The sequence below is a fragment of the Porites lutea genome, chromosome 1 (genome assembly GCF_958299795.1).
Source record: "Porites lutea chromosome 1, jaPorLute2.1, whole genome shotgun sequence".
Lineage (NCBI taxonomy): Eukaryota > Metazoa > Cnidaria > Anthozoa > Scleractinia > Poritidae > Porites > Porites lutea.
In genome coordinates, this window is record NC_133201.1 from 49,408,248 (window position 1) to 49,426,987 (window position 18,740).

Sequence of the window (18,740 nt, forward strand, 5' to 3'; positions counted from 1 at the left end):
TCGCTGCTAGTTGGAGTTTGATTTTATTCATATAACAACAACCGTTACAATAATAAGAGGCTAACCGTTTCGAGTCAGTGCTTAAATAGATCTAATCAGTTTAGTCGGAATCCCGTATAAATAGCAAACACAAGACGATGTACGGATCCCGTACTTAAATAGCCAGTACTGGAAATGATCCCACTTAGGCACATAACTCTTCTCGGTATCGAAGTGTGTTTTGGTTGAGAGCTAAGATTTTCCCTATTACTCGAACCTGATTGATGAGATTGCTTTGTATGGAGTATTTCGGCGAACCTACACAAGCAATATTAGAGTTTTTTGCCGCATCCGTGGATAGGCTAGTCTGCTACACAGCCGTTTTTAGTGGGGAGGAGCGTTGCGTGACGACACTAAGATCAGACTATGAATAGGCCTGCTGCCTTTTTAAAAGGTTCCCTCACCTAGGAGAACAATGCAATATTTTCCTCTCACTGCTTTACTCTTCTACAGCGTCGGAATAGTACAATTAACTCTGAAAGGGACCACAATTTAAAGCCTTTAAAGACAGACATCTCCACGATCGAGCCCTGATTTGACGCCATATTTGGTGCTTGAACTGGCGTCCAAGCCTCCCCGCTTAGTGACTTACGCGATCACGTGGAGCTTTTGAACCAATAGAAATGCGTAGAAGATCAGTTTCTTGGTTCGAATCTTTAGGCGGACTTCTGAGCAGTACGACAGTGTTGTGTAAACGGCTTGTCTTTGCGATGAATGCATCCGAAAAAGATGTCATTTTCAACGCGAAATATCATTTGTGAGGTTGCTTACATTTGGCTTCTTTCAAATCGACTTCGATTAAACAATGACTCAGCAGGATCGCACGTTAAAGAGGAAGGTAAGCTTAATATGTACACAACTCGTGTTTGGTTGCTCTACTGAATTCGTCCGCTCGATTTATATGTCTCTGCTAGATTTAGAAGGGTGAGTTTTCGGGTGCTGTTTATCGGTTTTAATATGAAGTTTCCATCTTTTGTTTATACAGATATGAATGTGGTCTTTCCTGCAAATTGCCTTTGGAATCCTTTGGAATAATTACTACTTCTGGCAGAATTAGAAATCGAAGACTGTACTTCGATGGACTACTTCGATGCATAAGAGGAAATATCATATTTAGAATTTTCATGCCTGCTACGTAAAAACTATGCAAGAGACTGATAAATTATAATTGTGGTTGTCGCCGTTTTTTCCCAAGGATTAGGTAGGACTTTGCTATAACTAAATACCATGGTTCTGATCGAGGAAATAAGTAGCGGTTCCCTTTTTCGTCGCATTAAATAAAGCCATGTTTAAGTCTTACATACTGACGGTTTATGCATTCAAGTATTAGCTTATTTTTTTCTCTCAATTATGCGTCTGTTCGCGTGTTACTTTTCTTAAACACCAGGCCAAGATTCCTTGCTTTATATTAAATCTAAATTTTTCATTTAAGCTACTTTAATATGATTGCTGCATTCTAAACTGCAATGTATATAGTCACAAGTAAACATTAATTTGTTAAGCTACAGTATGTCAAATTTTCCTCCAAAAGCATGTTAAGTTTTGATTGATGTCTTTAAATTGATTAAATAAATTGCAGTGGACCAAAATCTGTTATGTATTCCATTTGATTCACTGGATATTTTACATGTCTAATTCCTGTGAATTCCATGAAACTCCCTGGAGATCCATGGAATAATCGGTGGAGTAGTTTCTATGGAATTGCATGGAACTTTTCCATGGAATTCCATAGAAAATGTCCTAATCCTCCATGGAAAATGTCGATGCACAAATTTCCATGGAATCCCATGGAAATTGGTGCCCTAATGTTTTCCTTGGAATTCCATTGGAAATGTCCTAATCCTCCATGCAAATATCTTCCATGGAAATCTATGGAGAAATTTCCATGGAATTCCATGGAAATTGATGTCCTAATCCTCCATGGAATTCCATGGAGAATTTTCCATGGAAATCCATGAATTCCATGGAGGTATTTCACACGGGAGTATAAGGCCCAAACAGTTTGATGAAGACAGCAAATGATTTCTTGTTCCATGAAAAAAAATACGGTAACGTTTAAACCCGTACTGTCAGATCTAAAGTTTGAGACCACCGCGGCGCCTGAGTATTTAAAGATATTATTCTAACTTTAATGAATAATACCTACATAATTATATTCGCGATCGAAAACATGAAGTTAGCCAATAAGCAATCTCAAATTTTCTTGGTCCTTTTTTGAGCCACTTCTATTATCGCCTCAAGCGTGACTCTGTTCAGTTTTATCTTTCGTCGAGCTTCGGTTTGAATTTTTTTTGCCAGGACACATCCCTACACATTCGCCCCATGACGGAAACTTTTACCTCGATCCAAGTTGTAATTCCGTTGTGGATCGGTGCTGAATTCCCAGATACTGTCGTGCTGTGATTGGCTGAGACAAGGACTGTCGGAGTCGAGTTATAAGCTCTCGTGAATGCGACGAACTGCCATGGAAGAGAAACATACAACGTTTAACACTGTTTCCTTTAAATGTAGTTACCTTCGGTTGTGTTTATTTTTGAAGTCACGATTGGACAAACAATATTTGCGATTAATTATTTTAACAGAACGAACTGCCCTTTTAATATTTTGATTAACGTTTTTCAAACATTATTTTGTGGACCAGCTTCTTAGCTTTTCTGGTTAATTTGATCTCTACCACGCACAGTGTATAATGACTATAAGTGCTTTGAAGATATAAACAGTGATGTAAGTAAGCTAAATATTTGTGAGGGAAAATCCTGTGAATAGCACGCTTATGCTTATAATTTTGCAAAGAATTCTTTTCTCACCTCACAATAAGCATTGTTCATTTTATCCGAAGGTGGGTTCGTATTTGGAAAACTTATGACACCATGTTCAGTGAAAAGAGGCTTGTGCAGTTTGGAGAAGGCAAACCAGTTCCGTGAAAAGAGGAAAAAAACAAAAATGATGCCACTCATACTTGTAACAGTTTCGTAATATACCCACAGAAAATCTATTTAAAATCAACTGCATTTTTAAGGCCCTTTTAGTGAACCTAAGCATTTTGAACTCTATAAATTGGTGAACTAACATAATCTCGTACCCAGATCTCACTCTGTTTTACACTGGCCGTGGGAGATCTGGGTACGAGATTAGAACTAACAAAGAGCGCAGAAAGTCAAGGAAAGGATGCAAATCCACAATTTTTTACGACATCGGGGGAATCGCGTAAAAACGTCAGGAAGGGAAGCATGGGGAAAAGGCAGACCAATTTGTGTGCTATTTAAAATTCACTCCCTCTGATGATATTCAGTTTTTTTTTTCTTCTTTTTCTTCTTTTCATTATTATTATATTTCTGTTTCTTTTTATGTTTTTCTTTCTGCAGTTCCCTTCTTTCGACTGAACCATCACTCGCCCGGACGATCTTTAAAGCTATCAACGCCATTTCATCTTAACCGCGCTGTTATGGTTAACAGACCAACAATCCTCACAAATTTTGCAGACATTGGCGTTCCAGTTTCTAAGAAAATCACTTAGAACGTACCACAGTGATATCTTGGTGTCTACCGTCAAAGTTTTGCATTTCACGAAGACAGACTTTAACTGAGTCCTTAGTTACGTCTTCAATCCAAATGAGAGCAGCATCATACTCTTTACCAGTCCTCAGGTGCTCTGATGTCACAAGGACTATTGGCGCCTCAGCAAACTTGCCCTGAAGAAAAAACCAAAAAAACACAATGACAACAACTGAAGTCATATTAAGATGAATGTTGCTGCAAAATTACACGCAACTAATCACTGAGTAAGTTCCCCTTCTTATTTATTACCTAACTTTGCCTTGTTATTTATTGTAGCAATCGTCTCTTTTCTTCCTAGTCGTAAAGATACGTTATTTTTTAATTTAAAGACGGCGTGGATTAAAGCTGTCTGATGAACGAAAGTCTAACATTTGCCTTGGGGACTTGCATCAATTAATCTCTCACCGTAGGAAAAGTCACATCTGCGCATTTGGTACCAGACCACCATTTCTGCAACTCAACCGTTCCCGTCAATCCTTCGGGCGGTGCACCTTGATAAGCCACCCAATCAATGGTGGCAAATGGATTCGCACCTTCTTCTTTCCTCCCGGTTTGCATGACACAGACGGTGAAGTTTTTTGTGTTGATACTTTCTGTCCATGAAGTAACAGCGTCGTGGACTGTCACAGAGTCATTCAGCTTCATGTGATTGACGGTTATTTGAACATGAACTTGTTTATCGGGATAAAACCGGTATGGAGGAAATGTGACTGTCTGACAGTTTGAATCTGACCATTTTGGAACCTGTAGCAGATCTATACGGCCCCGTACAATTGGAAAACCTGTTTTATAATAAATTAAGTACTTTAAAAGGAAGCATCATTGTACTCTTTAAGCATTATCGCTAAGGTCGTAGTCAGCTTGCGTTGTAGTGTAACTCTAAGTCAGGTGAAGGGTGGTGACAAAAAAAGCGTGGAAATTGAACTAAAACTAGGCTATAACTTGCAATGTCGGCTACCTTTCAACAACGAAATGTATAGTGGCTGCTTATTATTGCATGCTGGTTGCTGGTTTCAGTGCCCAAGATAAACATATGCCAGTATAAAGATAAACATATGCAGTACTGGAGGAGGCCAACAAAAAAATTATAAATCAAAAGCGTACCTGATGACATGTACGCGTGGGAGCGCTCGCCACTGCGCGAAATATTTGATTTTCAGCAAATTTACTCAGTGCTAATAGGGTGCAAAAAAAAAGTGCAAAAGAGGCTGAAATCATGGGCAAAGATAATAAATACTGCATTTGCCCTCAAATATGCAACTCCATGTAAACTGGTATGTAAATGTGATATTTACCACCCTTGTCTTTGATTTCCTCCTCTTTTGCACTTTTTTGAACCATATTTGCCCCGAGCAAATTTGTGTAAATCTAATTTTAAGCGATAAAAACTAGATTGCAAGGCAAAAGAGAATCTTACACAGATCAAACATCGGCTATAGTCTGGGCTGCTATATGTTTGTTTGCCAAAGTAGAGAGACGAAGTAACTTGTTACAGCTGTCTATTGTTGCTTAGCCTGCGTGAGGAGCTAGAATTGAGCTTAAAAGTAACGGAAAGTTATAAACATCCTATAGCTAGAAGCGAAATTGAATGCAATTTTGAGCCAACAACTATAATTCTAAGCGATCGAGAGCTTAACTCCCAGACTATTTTATGTGGCATATACAGCCAAAAAAATCGTTGAAATCATTTTTCGTTACCTTCACAGCTTCCTGGGTGATAGACCAGATTATTTTCGAGTCCTTTGCAATAGCTTAACTTATGCCAGCATCGGTTGTCGTAAGTTGTTCCGTTCGCAGTGCACACTGGGTCTTTATATGAGGGGCATTGGTCATCGCACTCACACTGAGCGTCATGCGCACTGTAGGTCCTGCAGACTCCAAATCGAGGGCAATGCACATTAAGGCAAGGATTAAGATCTGCAGCAAGAAAAAAAACATAATATTGAGTAGTTATCCATTCGGAAAAAACATAAATTTCTAACATATTTTTCATATTTGAATTAAAACTAAATAGTAATGACATGTTTGCATACAGGCAACTCAACCTATTATTTTTATCGTTAGCAGACCTTATTAACGATACCCGCCATCTCTGCACGCGCTTAAGGCTGATGGAATAAATTAAAGCAGTGTTACGAGGTTTCTCAGGGGGCAAACAAGAGATAAAATCTGTAAATACAAAAATGCAGTCGAGTTTGTTTGTTCTACACAATAGAAAAGAAGTTTCAACATTAAAAACGAAAATCGCAAAATATGGGTGGAAGTGATTTTGAATGCAGTACACGACAGTAGAAGTCTTCACAGCAAGGAATTATGACGTAAAACTTGTCGAACTTTTCATTTTGCATTTTGCATTTTGCATGACTAGAATCGTCGTCTTATTTTGAGGGAATAAACAAACTCGCCCGCGATTACTCGATTACTCGTTTGGCAATGTTATTACTTGTCTGCCCTCTAATTGCTCCTATCCCATCAATCCTTAAGTGCGAGCAAAGGTAGAGTGTAACATGAATAAGGTATATCATTGTTTGTACCCCAGCGTTTCGTTAATTGTATCATCATGAAACGTTTTCCTACAACAAAATGAAAATAGAAGTAATCATAATAATAATAATTCTAGAAATAGTGATCATTACAATAGGAAAATTAATAACAACCTCCAGTAACAGCGTAGCTGACAATCAAGGGATCATGACTCGATCCTAATCCACTGAGGTCTTTAACGCATATCTTCATAGATTCTAATCCAACGTCCTACAGCAAAATGTGATAGCACTCATCAGTTACTAGAAAATCCATAATTTCTTCTTAATTTCTACGACGACAATACAAGTCATGAAATTTACGGATCAGATCCAAATCATCTGTTTCTTATGGCTCTTTCACGGTCCTTTTATCAATTTACTAGAATGTACGGATTACTTCTCTTCCCTTATTGAACAAGAATATTATCCAGTGAGGAAAACCCCATTTCGCGACGCAATTAATTACTGCTGGTTGAAAAGACGTCTGTGGAACGAGTGAAGAAATCCCATAATGATGACTTTGCACTTCCCAGATCAAGATACTGCTCCTGATTGGTCGTGCCGCAATCAGAAGCACTGCATGCCCAGTTGACACATCATCAGTATACAATTTTTGCTATCGTCGTTCATCAGACGTCATTTTGTGGAAAAACTAGTGGTGGCGTAGCGTGAAATGCCGGCTTTTTTCTCAGGTTAGAATAAAAATTCAAACCTACCTCAACCCAGGACGATATTATATTATTTTCTGGAAGACGGCTTCCCTTGACCTGAAGATTATACTCATGATTTACGGAAAGAATCACAATTGGCGATTTGTAAAAGGTCGTATTGAAAGGTACTTCCTGTAAATAGGTAAAAAAGTAATGTAGGTTAGTAAATGGATGTGAACGTGCTCACTTCTCCCTCTATTTTTGCCCATCGTCTGTAAAGTCCCCGCTTCTAATATTCGCCCACTCAACAACGCGAAATTGAAGTGATTCGAAATATAAAATTCTTGCAAAGTCGCGAAATTTAAAAATCCCAAAATATGCGCACATTCAAGTCGCGAGATAAGCATGTCGCGTTCATCTGGGAATTGCCATTTTGGATACATTGTCGATCACCATGGCCTGGTAAATTTAGGTTTACTATATTAAGTTTTCTCTAGTGTGGCCTCAACCACTGAAAATGTTCTGTGGCTTGCTAAATGTTCTTGTTAGAACTAAAGTTTTCACCTGACAGAAGCCGTAGTTGTTTTTGGCCGATGGATTTCCACTGTTTGGAAAGATTTCTTCTCCAGTTATTGTGAAATTAAGTTGACTCCCATTTCCAGTGAATGCGAACCAGTCCTGTGGACAAGAAAATAATGTTTAATTTGCTACTCTTTCCTTTACAAGACGAGTTGCGTCAGGCTTCGAACGACACTTCCTTTAACAAGAAATGACTGCATGAGACACGTGAGACAGGACACTGACCTTAATTGTGTTACGAACGTTCTAGGTAATTGGTTCTCCGGGCTGCCGAAGTGTGGCAAAGTCAAGTTATTTAATTATTTATTTTTCATCAATATTATAGTTTACTCGAGCATTTTTCTTCACTTACCACAACTGCATCTTGGTGCTTTCCATCAAAGGGCAAGAATTCCCTTAAGCACACTTCAAATCCTCCAGAATTGACGTTTTCTAACCATAAGTACATAGCATCATTTGGCTTTGTACTGCGAGTGTACTTAACAGAGACAAATACACGAGGCTTGGAAGCAAAGCTCTGCAAAAAGATGTTAGATACAGGAAAAACTATTGACTAAAAAATAAACAAGCTTCTCGAGATATAAATCAACATGATCGTATCAATGAAGTGCTCAGTGGCACTTAAATGAAATTAAGGATTTATCAAAGGCTAATGGGAGCAGATTAATTAAATCTTGACTACTTGTCTATTCACATGGACTCAATTTTCTACCCCTCTTCACCTCTTTCTACGAAGTGTTGAAAAGGTTGTTGAATGCATTTTATTTGGCCCATTACTTAAATAAAGCTACTAACAGCAAGGTTTCTGTTCGGCTAACTTTGTTAGGTTTAATGCCAAAAATTTAACATCATTAAATAAATAGACTTCTATTTTCCCAATTCCCTTTGATACATCCATACAATCAAAACGGTCAAGCATTATTCAATCACTACTTCTAAACATAGTTATTAGAGGAGACTGGTTGTGAAAAGCGGCAAACATCAATGATAAAAACAATTTACAATGCTGCTGTTTATGTTGAAAGCACCCAGAAAGCGCACAATCCTTTGTTTTCTCTTGGCAAATTGTTACAGAATAAATTAATGCAACGTTTTTATTGGTCAAAACAATCAAAATGACAGGAATGCTTTTGAACGTTGTGCACTTTCAGGTCCACAAAAACATATAACAAAGGAGTCTGACGGGTTTCATAACCATTCCACTCAATTAACTATGTTCTAAAGTAAAACGTGAAAATGGCTTGTAGGCGATAGAAGGAAAAGTTTGAATCTAAGCCCGAGAGGAAGCTTAAAGGCTTTTAGCAATGCACTTTGATAGGTCCGATTATCCAATAAGAACACATATCGGATATTGAACTAGAGATCATTTGTTTTAGAACTATACTTTCTGAACCTATTTTATTTGTTTCTACTATTTAATTACGTTTTACACCTTTATAACAAAATTATACCCTTGTTATCCGTTATAGTTATCTAACCTGAGAAAAGGCCACCTTCTCACACTTGGTTTCTGTTGTCCATATTCCACTAAAAGTAACGCTTCCATGCGTTAACATGGGTTTGTCCTGAAACGCTACCCAGTTGATAATTCCAGTGTCATTTGTAGAACCTGTTGCACGCGAGCATAACTGAAATCCAGCTGTACTTATGGACTCTGCCCACACAGCAGAAGGCGAATGAACAACTGAAGACTGATCCTCGTGGCTTAATGACACAAAGACTCGAACCTGAAAAGATAAGCATCAATGAAAATTTGCAGGCGACAATTCAACCCTAGATTACGAGCAGTCTCTCTTTTTTCTTCTACCTTGATCAGTACGGAATATCTCTAAATTTAAGGGCAGTTGTGACGTCATGGAGCTATTGTTCTCGAGAAAAATGGCGGATAGATTACCTAAACGACCACAGTCACCGTTTGGAGACTCTCAGGCATATTTGTAAGACTTTTCATGAGGCATACACAATTTTTTCAAGTGGAAAGCCTATCGAAAGCCATACTGGAAGTGTCTCGTGAAATATTCAGCACATTTTGTGGCTTATTTCTTCTTTTAAACAACACGATGTAGGCGAGATTTTGGTCGGTTTTCAAGGTAGGTGAACAAGTATCTATTATTTTTTTCGATGTACAGATTTTTACGAAGTTCTAGATATTTTTCCCCAATTGTCATATCCATTAACGTTTATCACGTTGAATGTGGGGATAGTAGACAATCTAGAAGAGGGTCGGGATGGGGTTAAATGACGACTGACAACTCACAAATAGCCGAAAATTTAACTGACAACTGACATTTGCCTTGGGTTTTACTGTCAGCTGACAAAGGACCTGATTGTCCTTTATTTTCTACAGAACTTGTTCTTAAGGCCTTGAATAGCATTGTTCCACTCTTTTCATCGTATAATGTGATCAAATGTGCGTTTTTAGGGGTAATCTTAGCACCAAGACACTTAAAATCTCATGTGTGTCATGTACCATCTGCAAATGACCTATGATTTCAAATTTACGTTTCTCTGAGAACGCGCCAGCATACGATGGCTGCTCAGAATGAAAGCGTTACAAAGGCAATTGCAGGGTTTTACTGAGATGATTTAGAGACGGTTTTCTTGGTCTTCTTACGATCTACGTCCCAATGTTATACCTGCCAGCTTTTTCTGAGTCAAATACGTGAGATTTTCATCTTGTCATAACCAAGATTTCACGAAACGTCCCGGCGACTTCCAAAGATTTCCGACGAATTACCGAAGACTTGCGAACGTTGCCGAAAGTTAAATGTCCGCAGAGGTTCCAGAAGACCTGACGTTTGAGCACTTTCGAAGGTACTTAAAAGACGACACTTTTAGCGTGCTTTGATATGATTTCGTTAGAACACAAAAAAGGACACAAAGTCATCATGTGTTGAGAACAATTTGTCCGGATTTGAGAGTCAGATGTGAGAAATTGTCCTTGATACGTGAGATCGAACGTGTTCCACTCCCAGGTTTCACGCAGACATGGCAGAGCCGTGTTATTAATTTTTTTCGCATTAATTCCAGCCTTTGCCTTTTTTCTTTTCAAGGCCAAAACAACTTTATTAGTCTTATGGATATTCACGTCCAACATGCATCTCGTCTCACTTTGCCGAATTTGCGGGGATAAAATTAAAAATCATAAGCGCAAGATAGTTATTAACCGCTTTGTTTCTGTAATTCACCAAATCAGGAGAGATTTATTATTGTTGGATTCTCCAAATGTTCATCCACAGTTAAAAAAATCAAAGAAAGAAGACAAATTTCAACTGTAAATGATGTAGTTCGCTACGCATTAAACACGCACTGATTATCTGGGATAAAATAAAAACATTGCAGGTACGACAACAAGCAAAGAAAGCACCAGATGCGTGAAGTCAACACAAAACAACACAAAAAACAAACAAGGAAAATTAATAAATTTGAACTACTTTTTATTCTTGTTATGATGACTGGTTCTTTGATTCTTGTCCTGTAGAAGTTAATAGGTAGTACCATTCCTGTTTCGTACGATCTCAACAAATTTTCAAGTTTGCTTCTATCAAAAATCTTGCAAGCCAATTCAGTGAAGCCACGACCTCTGCGATCGGTCCAGAATCAGTTCGAACACCCCAATGATTCCTTGCGATGAATAATACTCTTATTCTCTTACATCAAATGTTTTCTTTGAAATAATGTGAAACCTAGCCGAGTATTGTAAGCTTATCTTAAAATCTGTACGACTCCGTGCGCTGTTGTGAAAATTTTTGATCACTTGGTCGATGTTTTGATAACAAGCCCACCATCTACTTGGTTGAACAGTGTCGCGTGACCATTTGGCCCTGTCCTTAAATTTAGGGATATTCCGGAATGTTGATCTGTCTGTCGTGCGAAACGCGCGAGAAACGCAAATGACCACGCGCGACTGAAGGGGCGAGACTGCCGCCCTCGTTTCTCGCGTGCGTCTGGTGGTTTCAATGCTCGTGCGCGCGTGCACTCCTCACACTAAATCTGAAGAAAAAGAGGATCTAATTCAACCCTCCATTCCCGGCCCCATTCCAAGGATTAAAGATATCCTAGCCTATTTTTATTGTCAGAATTCTCTGGCTTTTTTGTTTCGCCTTGTTTTGTTTTGTTTGAAAACACTCGCATCCTAGGGATTAGGGAGCACTTGAGAACACCTATGCGCACTAAATTGTCTGAGGTCATAACATTACAAAGGCGACAATGCTGGCAAATCAAAATTTGTTAAAAACATTAGTTTCTAAAGAAGCTTATTGTGTTCTGCTAACAAAAGAAAGTTGCCACCAACCCTTAAGATTAGACTACCGCATTTCCTCGAAAAATAGTCATCCCTCGATTAATCGCCCCCCCTCAAATAATCGCCCCTAACCCCCACCCTTCTCGCTATCTTCTCTTTCTTTACCACCTCCCTGTCGAGTTAAAAAACAAACAAAGCTGAAGTGGAATCTCATCCAGCAAAACTGATCAGTGACGATTCAAGCTCTAACGCCAAGGATATTGAAATTGAAAAATAACCAAGGAACAGGATTGCTCCTGACAAGGAACCATTTTTTGAAAACTTATAAAGCCCATGTTTAGAATATTTTGATGTGATTGTTTCTTTATTTTTATTTAACGGGTAACAAAATAAAATATTTAGGGATCGACTTCCAGTGACCAATAGTTGAAATAATCGCCTCCCTCGAATAATCGCTCGAGGCGATTATTTAAAGAAATACGGTAATTTTTAATTGCTTAGTGTTTACTTACTGTTCCAGATCCACTAAACGCTTGAGGAAATACCACGTTAGTGCAGCGTGGCAGTGTACAATGTTGTGGCGCCTCACATCCGCTGTTGCAATTCCATTCTTGACGTGTCTCTGATGCGTTCAGTTTTCCAACCTGATAGGAAATGCCTGTAAAATAGAAAAAAATGTCTTAATGTAGTGTAGGTATGGGATGGAACGAGATGGAGTGTTGCTTGAAAAGAAATGAAGAGCGGCTAGGGGTGTGTCTGTGTTTATTTGAAAGTTGAGGAGAGATAAGTAGCTTTCGCGTGTTATTAAAATGTGAAGACAGAAAATTAATTCTTCTTCATTTAGTGAAGTTCAGTTTGAAAGAAATATAAACTAAATATCACCAAAAGCTGTTCTTTTGCAACGACATTGTGACTTTTCTTTTCATTTAAATAGCGCTGTAAAAACGTAACTTGGCCTACGGTTCAAGTCTATTGGGTAATAAGCGACTCTACTTTGGCGTCATAGGGAAAAGAAATATGCGCTTAAAAAACGTAGCCTAGCATTTTTTCACTTTTCATTTCCAGGCGAGGTGTGAAATCTTTGCCTTTTCGTTATGTGGAGAAAATTTAGGAAGAAGAAGTTTATATATACAGACTCAACATCATGGGGGCAGGGGAGGTAACTCCATTGTTTTATTCCTAAGTTTCTTGACCCACTCTGCCTGCCAGTATGACATCACATAGTAACGGGCGAGAGCCTCGGGTCGCTTGTCCAAATTAGCAAGGGATACGACAGTTATTAGGATGAGCGAGGTCGAGGAAAAGCTAAGCTATCAGATATCGCTATATATCGCTAATTTGAACGAATGTGTGTGAGCTTTGGTGTTGCTATAATCTGCTTGTGTAAACCGTTTTGATATTTTGTGTCCGTAATTGTATAATTTTGTTAATCTGTTTTGCGGGCCGTTTGTGGGATCGCCGTCTTTTTCATGGGACCGGCAAGGTCATCAAAACTTAAATATTTTTTTTCTCTGATATAGACAAGGTCTAGTCTCCAGAATAGGAGGTTCCGTTGCTTCATATCAATCCTTTCGAGTGTGGGCCTCTGTTCATCTACTAATTCTCCACCAAACTCAGTAAAGCTAGTTCGATCGATTATCTACATCGGGTCGGCCGGTGTTGAACCCGAAATAATGCGAAATAGCTTCGAAATACGCGCTTAAGCTAATTTTCCTCAAATTAATGTATGTTTGAATTCATGATAAATACAGCTCCACCAGCTTGAAACAGCGTCTATGTTAGACTAAAAAATGGATTCCAAAACATATGTGTCACTGTGGTGCAGTGGTCAAGGGGTTGCTTGCACGTGCAGATAAACCGGGTTCGACTCCTGGCGACGCTGTTTTCTGTTTGTTTGTACCGTTTTTATTTTTTTTTCTGTTTAGTCTTGGTTTTTCCTTTTCGCCTGTTTTTCTTTATTCTTACTGCGGAACCTGCTGGTCATGCACTTGGATCAATATATATTTTAAGCTTAAGTCCAGAGTATTATTTTGGAAAAGGAATTTCAAAAGTTCTTGATCTGCATACTTGCCAAGCTTACGGCCACAAAAAACCACAAGCTGTCAACTTATGTCCCCTCTCCTCTCAAACAGCTGAATTTTTTTCAATGTTAGTTGACATCATGACAAACAACACACAGTACACCACAAGACTGTACTAGTTTACACCAAACACCCACCAGTGATCCACTGGCGAAATTTAAACCTGCCTTTTGTACATCGGCTTAATCATCAATATTATTACCCTAAAATCTCCACTGGGTTTGCCCCCAAAAAATAATTAAAGGAAACCATTGGTTTTCGGGATTTAATTACAGAATTACAGTACAGTATTAAAATATGTTAAAGCAACAAGATTCAATGCTCACAGTCTCTCACAAATATCTGTCATGCAGCTTCTTCTTTCAACGCTAAAGCTAAGCGAACTTTGAAAGGATTGATATGGGGCTCCACTAGCTCTGAAGAGCTGAAAATACGCATAATGTAAAGTATAATAAATCCTTTGATGAGCCTCCTACTGCTGTGTCTAAATTCCTCAATCTTGCTGTGCACTGGCCCTCAAAAGTGTGGCCGGTCGGTATGATTGCCCGTAAAATTTGTTCAACAATAGAAAGGAATCTTTACAATTTATTACACCAGTAGACGTTTCATTCCAAAAAAGTACTAAAGTCTAGTTTTCTATGACAAGAGGGACCTTAAAATCTCCAAATCCAAGAAATCGGAACAGTATTTCCGTGATAAATTAAAAATTTTTATCTGTCTCTTTGATGAACACTTTGCTCGCCATTTTAAAAGTCACGACGCGAGACGTGACGTCATACTGGCGGGCGGACTGAACCACCGATTTCCTTGGACACCCCCCCCCCCCCCCCCCCCAATTGCTTAACATGCTTTTCTGGAAGTGTACTGAACAATTTGGTGAATGGCATATCTGGTCAGCTCTATACAGGAGCATTCTCGTCTTGGAGGTAAGTATCCTTATGCAAATTTTAATATCATCTAGTTTTTATATTGTTTTTGCTTTACCTTTATCATATTTCAATGTTTAACTCTTGATTTGGACAATATTTGATAAAGATCGCGGCGGTCCAAATGGCAAACTCGGAGAATAGCTACTGTAATAACTCTCTTTAGATTTGTTTTAAGTCCAATTTTATCTCCCCTAGCTCCTTTTTCGTTCATGTTCAGTTACTCCACTTGTCGAGAGCAAATCTAAATATCTAGATTAATCAAATTACCGTTTTGCTACGCGCGCACACGCAATGTGTAGAGTAAGCTCGGTTCCTTGCACCAAAAGGGTAGCCCGCGAATGACAGTTATCTCTGATTGGATTAAAACAGAGCTGCACGGATTAGGAAATATGAACATCGGTAGAAGTGCGGAAATGACTGATTCCAAAATAGGAAAATCAAAGAATAAAAACTCTTTTAAGGTTTTCTGTAAAAGATGGGTTGATGAACTGCCAGATATCACTTTGGCCGTCAAAAGTTTGAAATGGATTAAAACTTTCGCGTTGCATCAGAATGTGGGCGTGGAGTGTAAGGGGCAGGTTTAATTTCAGAGCTCTCACCCCACTGTCAAAATCTTATGTTCTAGATTTGAAATCTTCAAACTGTAGGTCTTCTGGGGATATGAAATATCGTATCAAGAATCGATCACCTGTCTGTGTTTACAATTTTGTTTCGTTTTCCTTCAATCCAAGTGGTAGGCCGCTGACGGGAACAGACTGTGCTATTTTGGAGAACCGAGTTACAACAAACAAATTAGTCCATCGAAAACTTTGTAATATAATCATTTTCTCGAGATCGTGGGATGTATAGAAACTGGCACATTAAATGAGATCGAAAAATTCATCGATCAGAGACTTTGACCTTAATACTCTAGTCGCAAGCTCGAGCACTGAGTTAGTCACTTAAACGAGAGGGAGGGGCTTGTTGCGTTCCCCAAAGCTGTAAATCAGAAGAACTAAGAAATTCAAAAATATTAGCTGTCAGATCTTCTGTCTTTATATGAGGTCTAAATAAGTACATGCCGTGTTCCTTAAAAAATAAGGAACAAAATAAAAAGTCTTCGACCGAGATGAATTGCTTTTCAGGAGATGAAATTTTAGCAATTTTCAACTATGTTACAAGAAAAAAAGGAATATTTGCCTTTTGTTAGGTATAAGAACGTACAAATGCCGATTGCAACAGCCTACGATGATAAGAAGAGTGGCATACCTTTTACAGTTAGAGGGAGAATCCCCAGGTTTAGGAGAAAGACAAAAGGAGCAAATTTTCTGAGGTCCATCTGGCTGCTAGACCTAGATGCAATGACCTGTCGACATCTGGATGAGTTGCTTTATAGCGGTACAAACGTTTCCTCGGCTCATATTTGGTCAGCCATGTACACCAAATCCTCTTAACAAGTAAAAACAAGCTGATTGGGTAGTGAAAGTGCAATATGATGCAAATTTTAAATTCTTTTTTACAGTTGATGGTTTGAGCCGAGGAGTCATTTCAAACGTATGTGGAATGTGATCGTCTGGGTTGTGTGGGAGTCTGAGTCTTGAATAGGGTTGTTGTTGAGACGTTAAACCGACGTTTGGTAGTCGATCATATTCAAAAATGAAAACCGACTGTCTTATGAAGCTCGGGGCACACTGTTAGAATCACGCTGTCCGGCACTTTGCCTAATTTTTATTGATTTCATATACTATGTAAATTTAAGAGACAAAGGCACGCTTTCAGGATCTCAACAAAAGAATTGTCGCTTCGGTCCCAGAGTGCAGTGCGAGAGACAGCCGTGTAAGTGGAAATAGTTTATCAAAATATTTTAAGAACAACTCCTTCTAAAGCAGCTTAAAAATATTCCTACAATTAACAGTAATTGTAGGTATTTGTAAGAGCACCGTTTATCTAAAGTTTGTTGCCAAAACTCTAGTTGTTTACCCTGCATAGGGGCAGTTTAGCCGGTCAAACTTGAGATATGACCCTCTTGGCAAAGGGAAGCTAATTTTATCCTTTCTATATGCATGCGGTATTCCACGTACTGAGTCTTAAAAGACTTTATCACCACCCACACATGCACTACGTTTCCTGAAAGGAAGAAACCCAGTGGATCCTGGAAACTGTTATTAGATAAACCCTCAACTCTTTTCTTGGTCATTCAATGCAATCATTGCGAACGCAGTCGTTGTTTCGTGGTTTAACTTGTTTTGATTCAGTGATGATAATTCTTTTAGAAAACTGTCACTTCTTTCCGAAAGCCAAATAAATGTTAAGGGTTTTTGGTGATGATCCGTGGTAAGTATGCATGGATTATGTTTAGAAAACGTCCGCATGCCGCACGCAATCCCTTTCATGGAACATTCAGGAAGTATTCTTTCTGCGCCTTCGAAACAGTCAGTAAAGGGTAAGCCTATAGTCCATAGTAAGAAACGTGCATCTGATTTTCCGACGTTATAGAAGGAGATCTAAAACAGTCATTAAGTAGAAGCAGCTAACATTAGTTCAGGGTTTTTTTTTGTGTCCTTAGAGGGATACGTCATATTTGCGTGCAGTCTGTATCAGGTGTAAGCCAATGTACACAACCGAAACCTTTTTGAAACCACGTGCACTTAAAAGTAGAAAGACTTACTTAGAATAAACCCCCTGGCATTCTACTTTGAACTTCCGCATATCAAATGAGTGAACTGCAAGCACTGCAGTCAAACTTAACAAAATAAGTTAGCAAAATAAGCGATAACGTCTTCTCAGTCAAAGCTAAAACCGCCTTTGCGAGTATCGGATATTCCGGGATGTTAGTGCTCCCTAAAATCCACTAGTAAGTTTTAAGAGAGGTTAAACATAACGTTTACGTCAAACGGCAAACGCGAATTTGTACCACGTGACTAAGTTTCCCCTTTACTTGTCGTTTACTGTTTATTATATCTACACAAATGTTGGTAGTTTCATGCAATTTTCTATCAATTAGATTAATTAGAATTGTTGTGAGCTGTTTTTATCCGCTCACCTTCTGTTTTGAGAAATTCTCAACTTAAATTTTCCGTTTGCCGTCCCTCTGTCAGACTTTTCTCCCACACGAAATTAGAAGAATCTAACCGCACCGACAATTTTTTTTGCGAAATCCACGCTGGGAAAAAAAGTGCTAAAAATCGGCCACAAAATGTGTCCAAAGTTTGTTTAAAAATATGCGTGGAATGTCACATATATCTCTTAAACTATAGAAGATAATGAGTTGAGACTTTCACTTTCTATTTGTCTTAAGTTTTTCTTTCAAATTCTACATTTTTTGGGTTAGTACTGCGCATGACCAAAAAGTCCATTTTGTGACGTCATCAGTTGTGACGTCACAAAAATGAAATTTGAGATTCCAAATCGGACAAGTTCTTTAATTTTACGTGCACTATATTTGTGCAAAGTATCACACTTTCAGGTTTAATTCTCTTGGAGGAGAAGTCTTTGGGAATTTTGATTTTTTAATTGGCCACTAGAGGGTCACGTGACTCTCTACCAACAAAACGCCTATTCCAAAATTTTCCTGGAGTGAAGTATTGTTGCCTGTATTAATTTCAGTGTCATACCCTTAAAGGAAAGAAAGTTATAGCCCCAAGAACTCCAAAAATGTTTTGTGCCTATCACGCCCCCACTCAATCTTTTGGCCGATTTTTACCACTTTTTTTCCCAGCGTGTCAGAGAGCACAATAAACAAACCCACACACAAAATCCAGATTGAAGACAAATGTTCTCGCATTTTTGGGTGCAAGCCAAAGTAAGAAGTACAGAAGTTAATCCTTTTTTAAATCTTTATTCACCGCGTTGCTCAATGGCGCAGTGGCAGCAGTTTTTACTCCGCTTGTTGATATCTTTAACCAGTTTTGGAACACATAATAAATCAATGGCTATAATCAAGGTCCCGTGCGTCATTTTTCACTATTACAAGTTATAACCAGTTTTTCTGTCCTTACAAATATGAGCTTGTTTGATATGCCTATATCATAATGTCCATCAATTTCGTAACTCTAATGAACTTCCTATTAAATAATGACAACAATTTTAACTCAGATAGTATAGTATCATAATCATCATCAGACTTGGTAATCCATCTGGTGGCTCTTCGCTGTACA

The 18,740-nt window shown here is 38.5% G+C and overlaps 1 protein-coding gene across 1 annotated transcript in view; it reads right to left on the minus strand.

Moving 5' to 3' along the window:
- Positions 1-15,989, minus strand: part of LOC140953702 (uncharacterized) — a 37,018-nt gene extending 21,029 nt beyond the window's left edge. Inside the window, exons 1-12 of the mRNA XM_073403108.1 lie at positions 15,853-15,989; positions 12,107-12,252; positions 8,830-9,078; positions 7,704-7,868; positions 7,337-7,450; positions 6,839-6,964; positions 6,255-6,351; positions 5,296-5,514; positions 4,003-4,379; positions 3,565-3,731; positions 2,847-2,958; positions 2,379-2,498 (exon numbers count right to left, since the gene is read on the minus strand). Of these exons, the coding sequence (XP_073259209.1) occupies positions 2,379-2,498; positions 2,847-2,958; positions 3,565-3,731; positions 4,003-4,379; positions 5,296-5,514; positions 6,255-6,351; positions 6,839-6,964; positions 7,337-7,450; positions 7,704-7,868; positions 8,830-9,078; positions 12,107-12,252; positions 15,853-15,922 (1,962 nt within the window). The 5' untranslated portion in view covers positions 15,923-15,989. The remainder of the gene's footprint in view (positions 1-2,378; positions 2,499-2,846; positions 2,959-3,564; positions 3,732-4,002; positions 4,380-5,295; positions 5,515-6,254; positions 6,352-6,838; positions 6,965-7,336; positions 7,451-7,703; positions 7,869-8,829; positions 9,079-12,106; positions 12,253-15,852) is intronic.
- Positions 15,990-18,740: the final 2,751 nt, after the last annotated feature.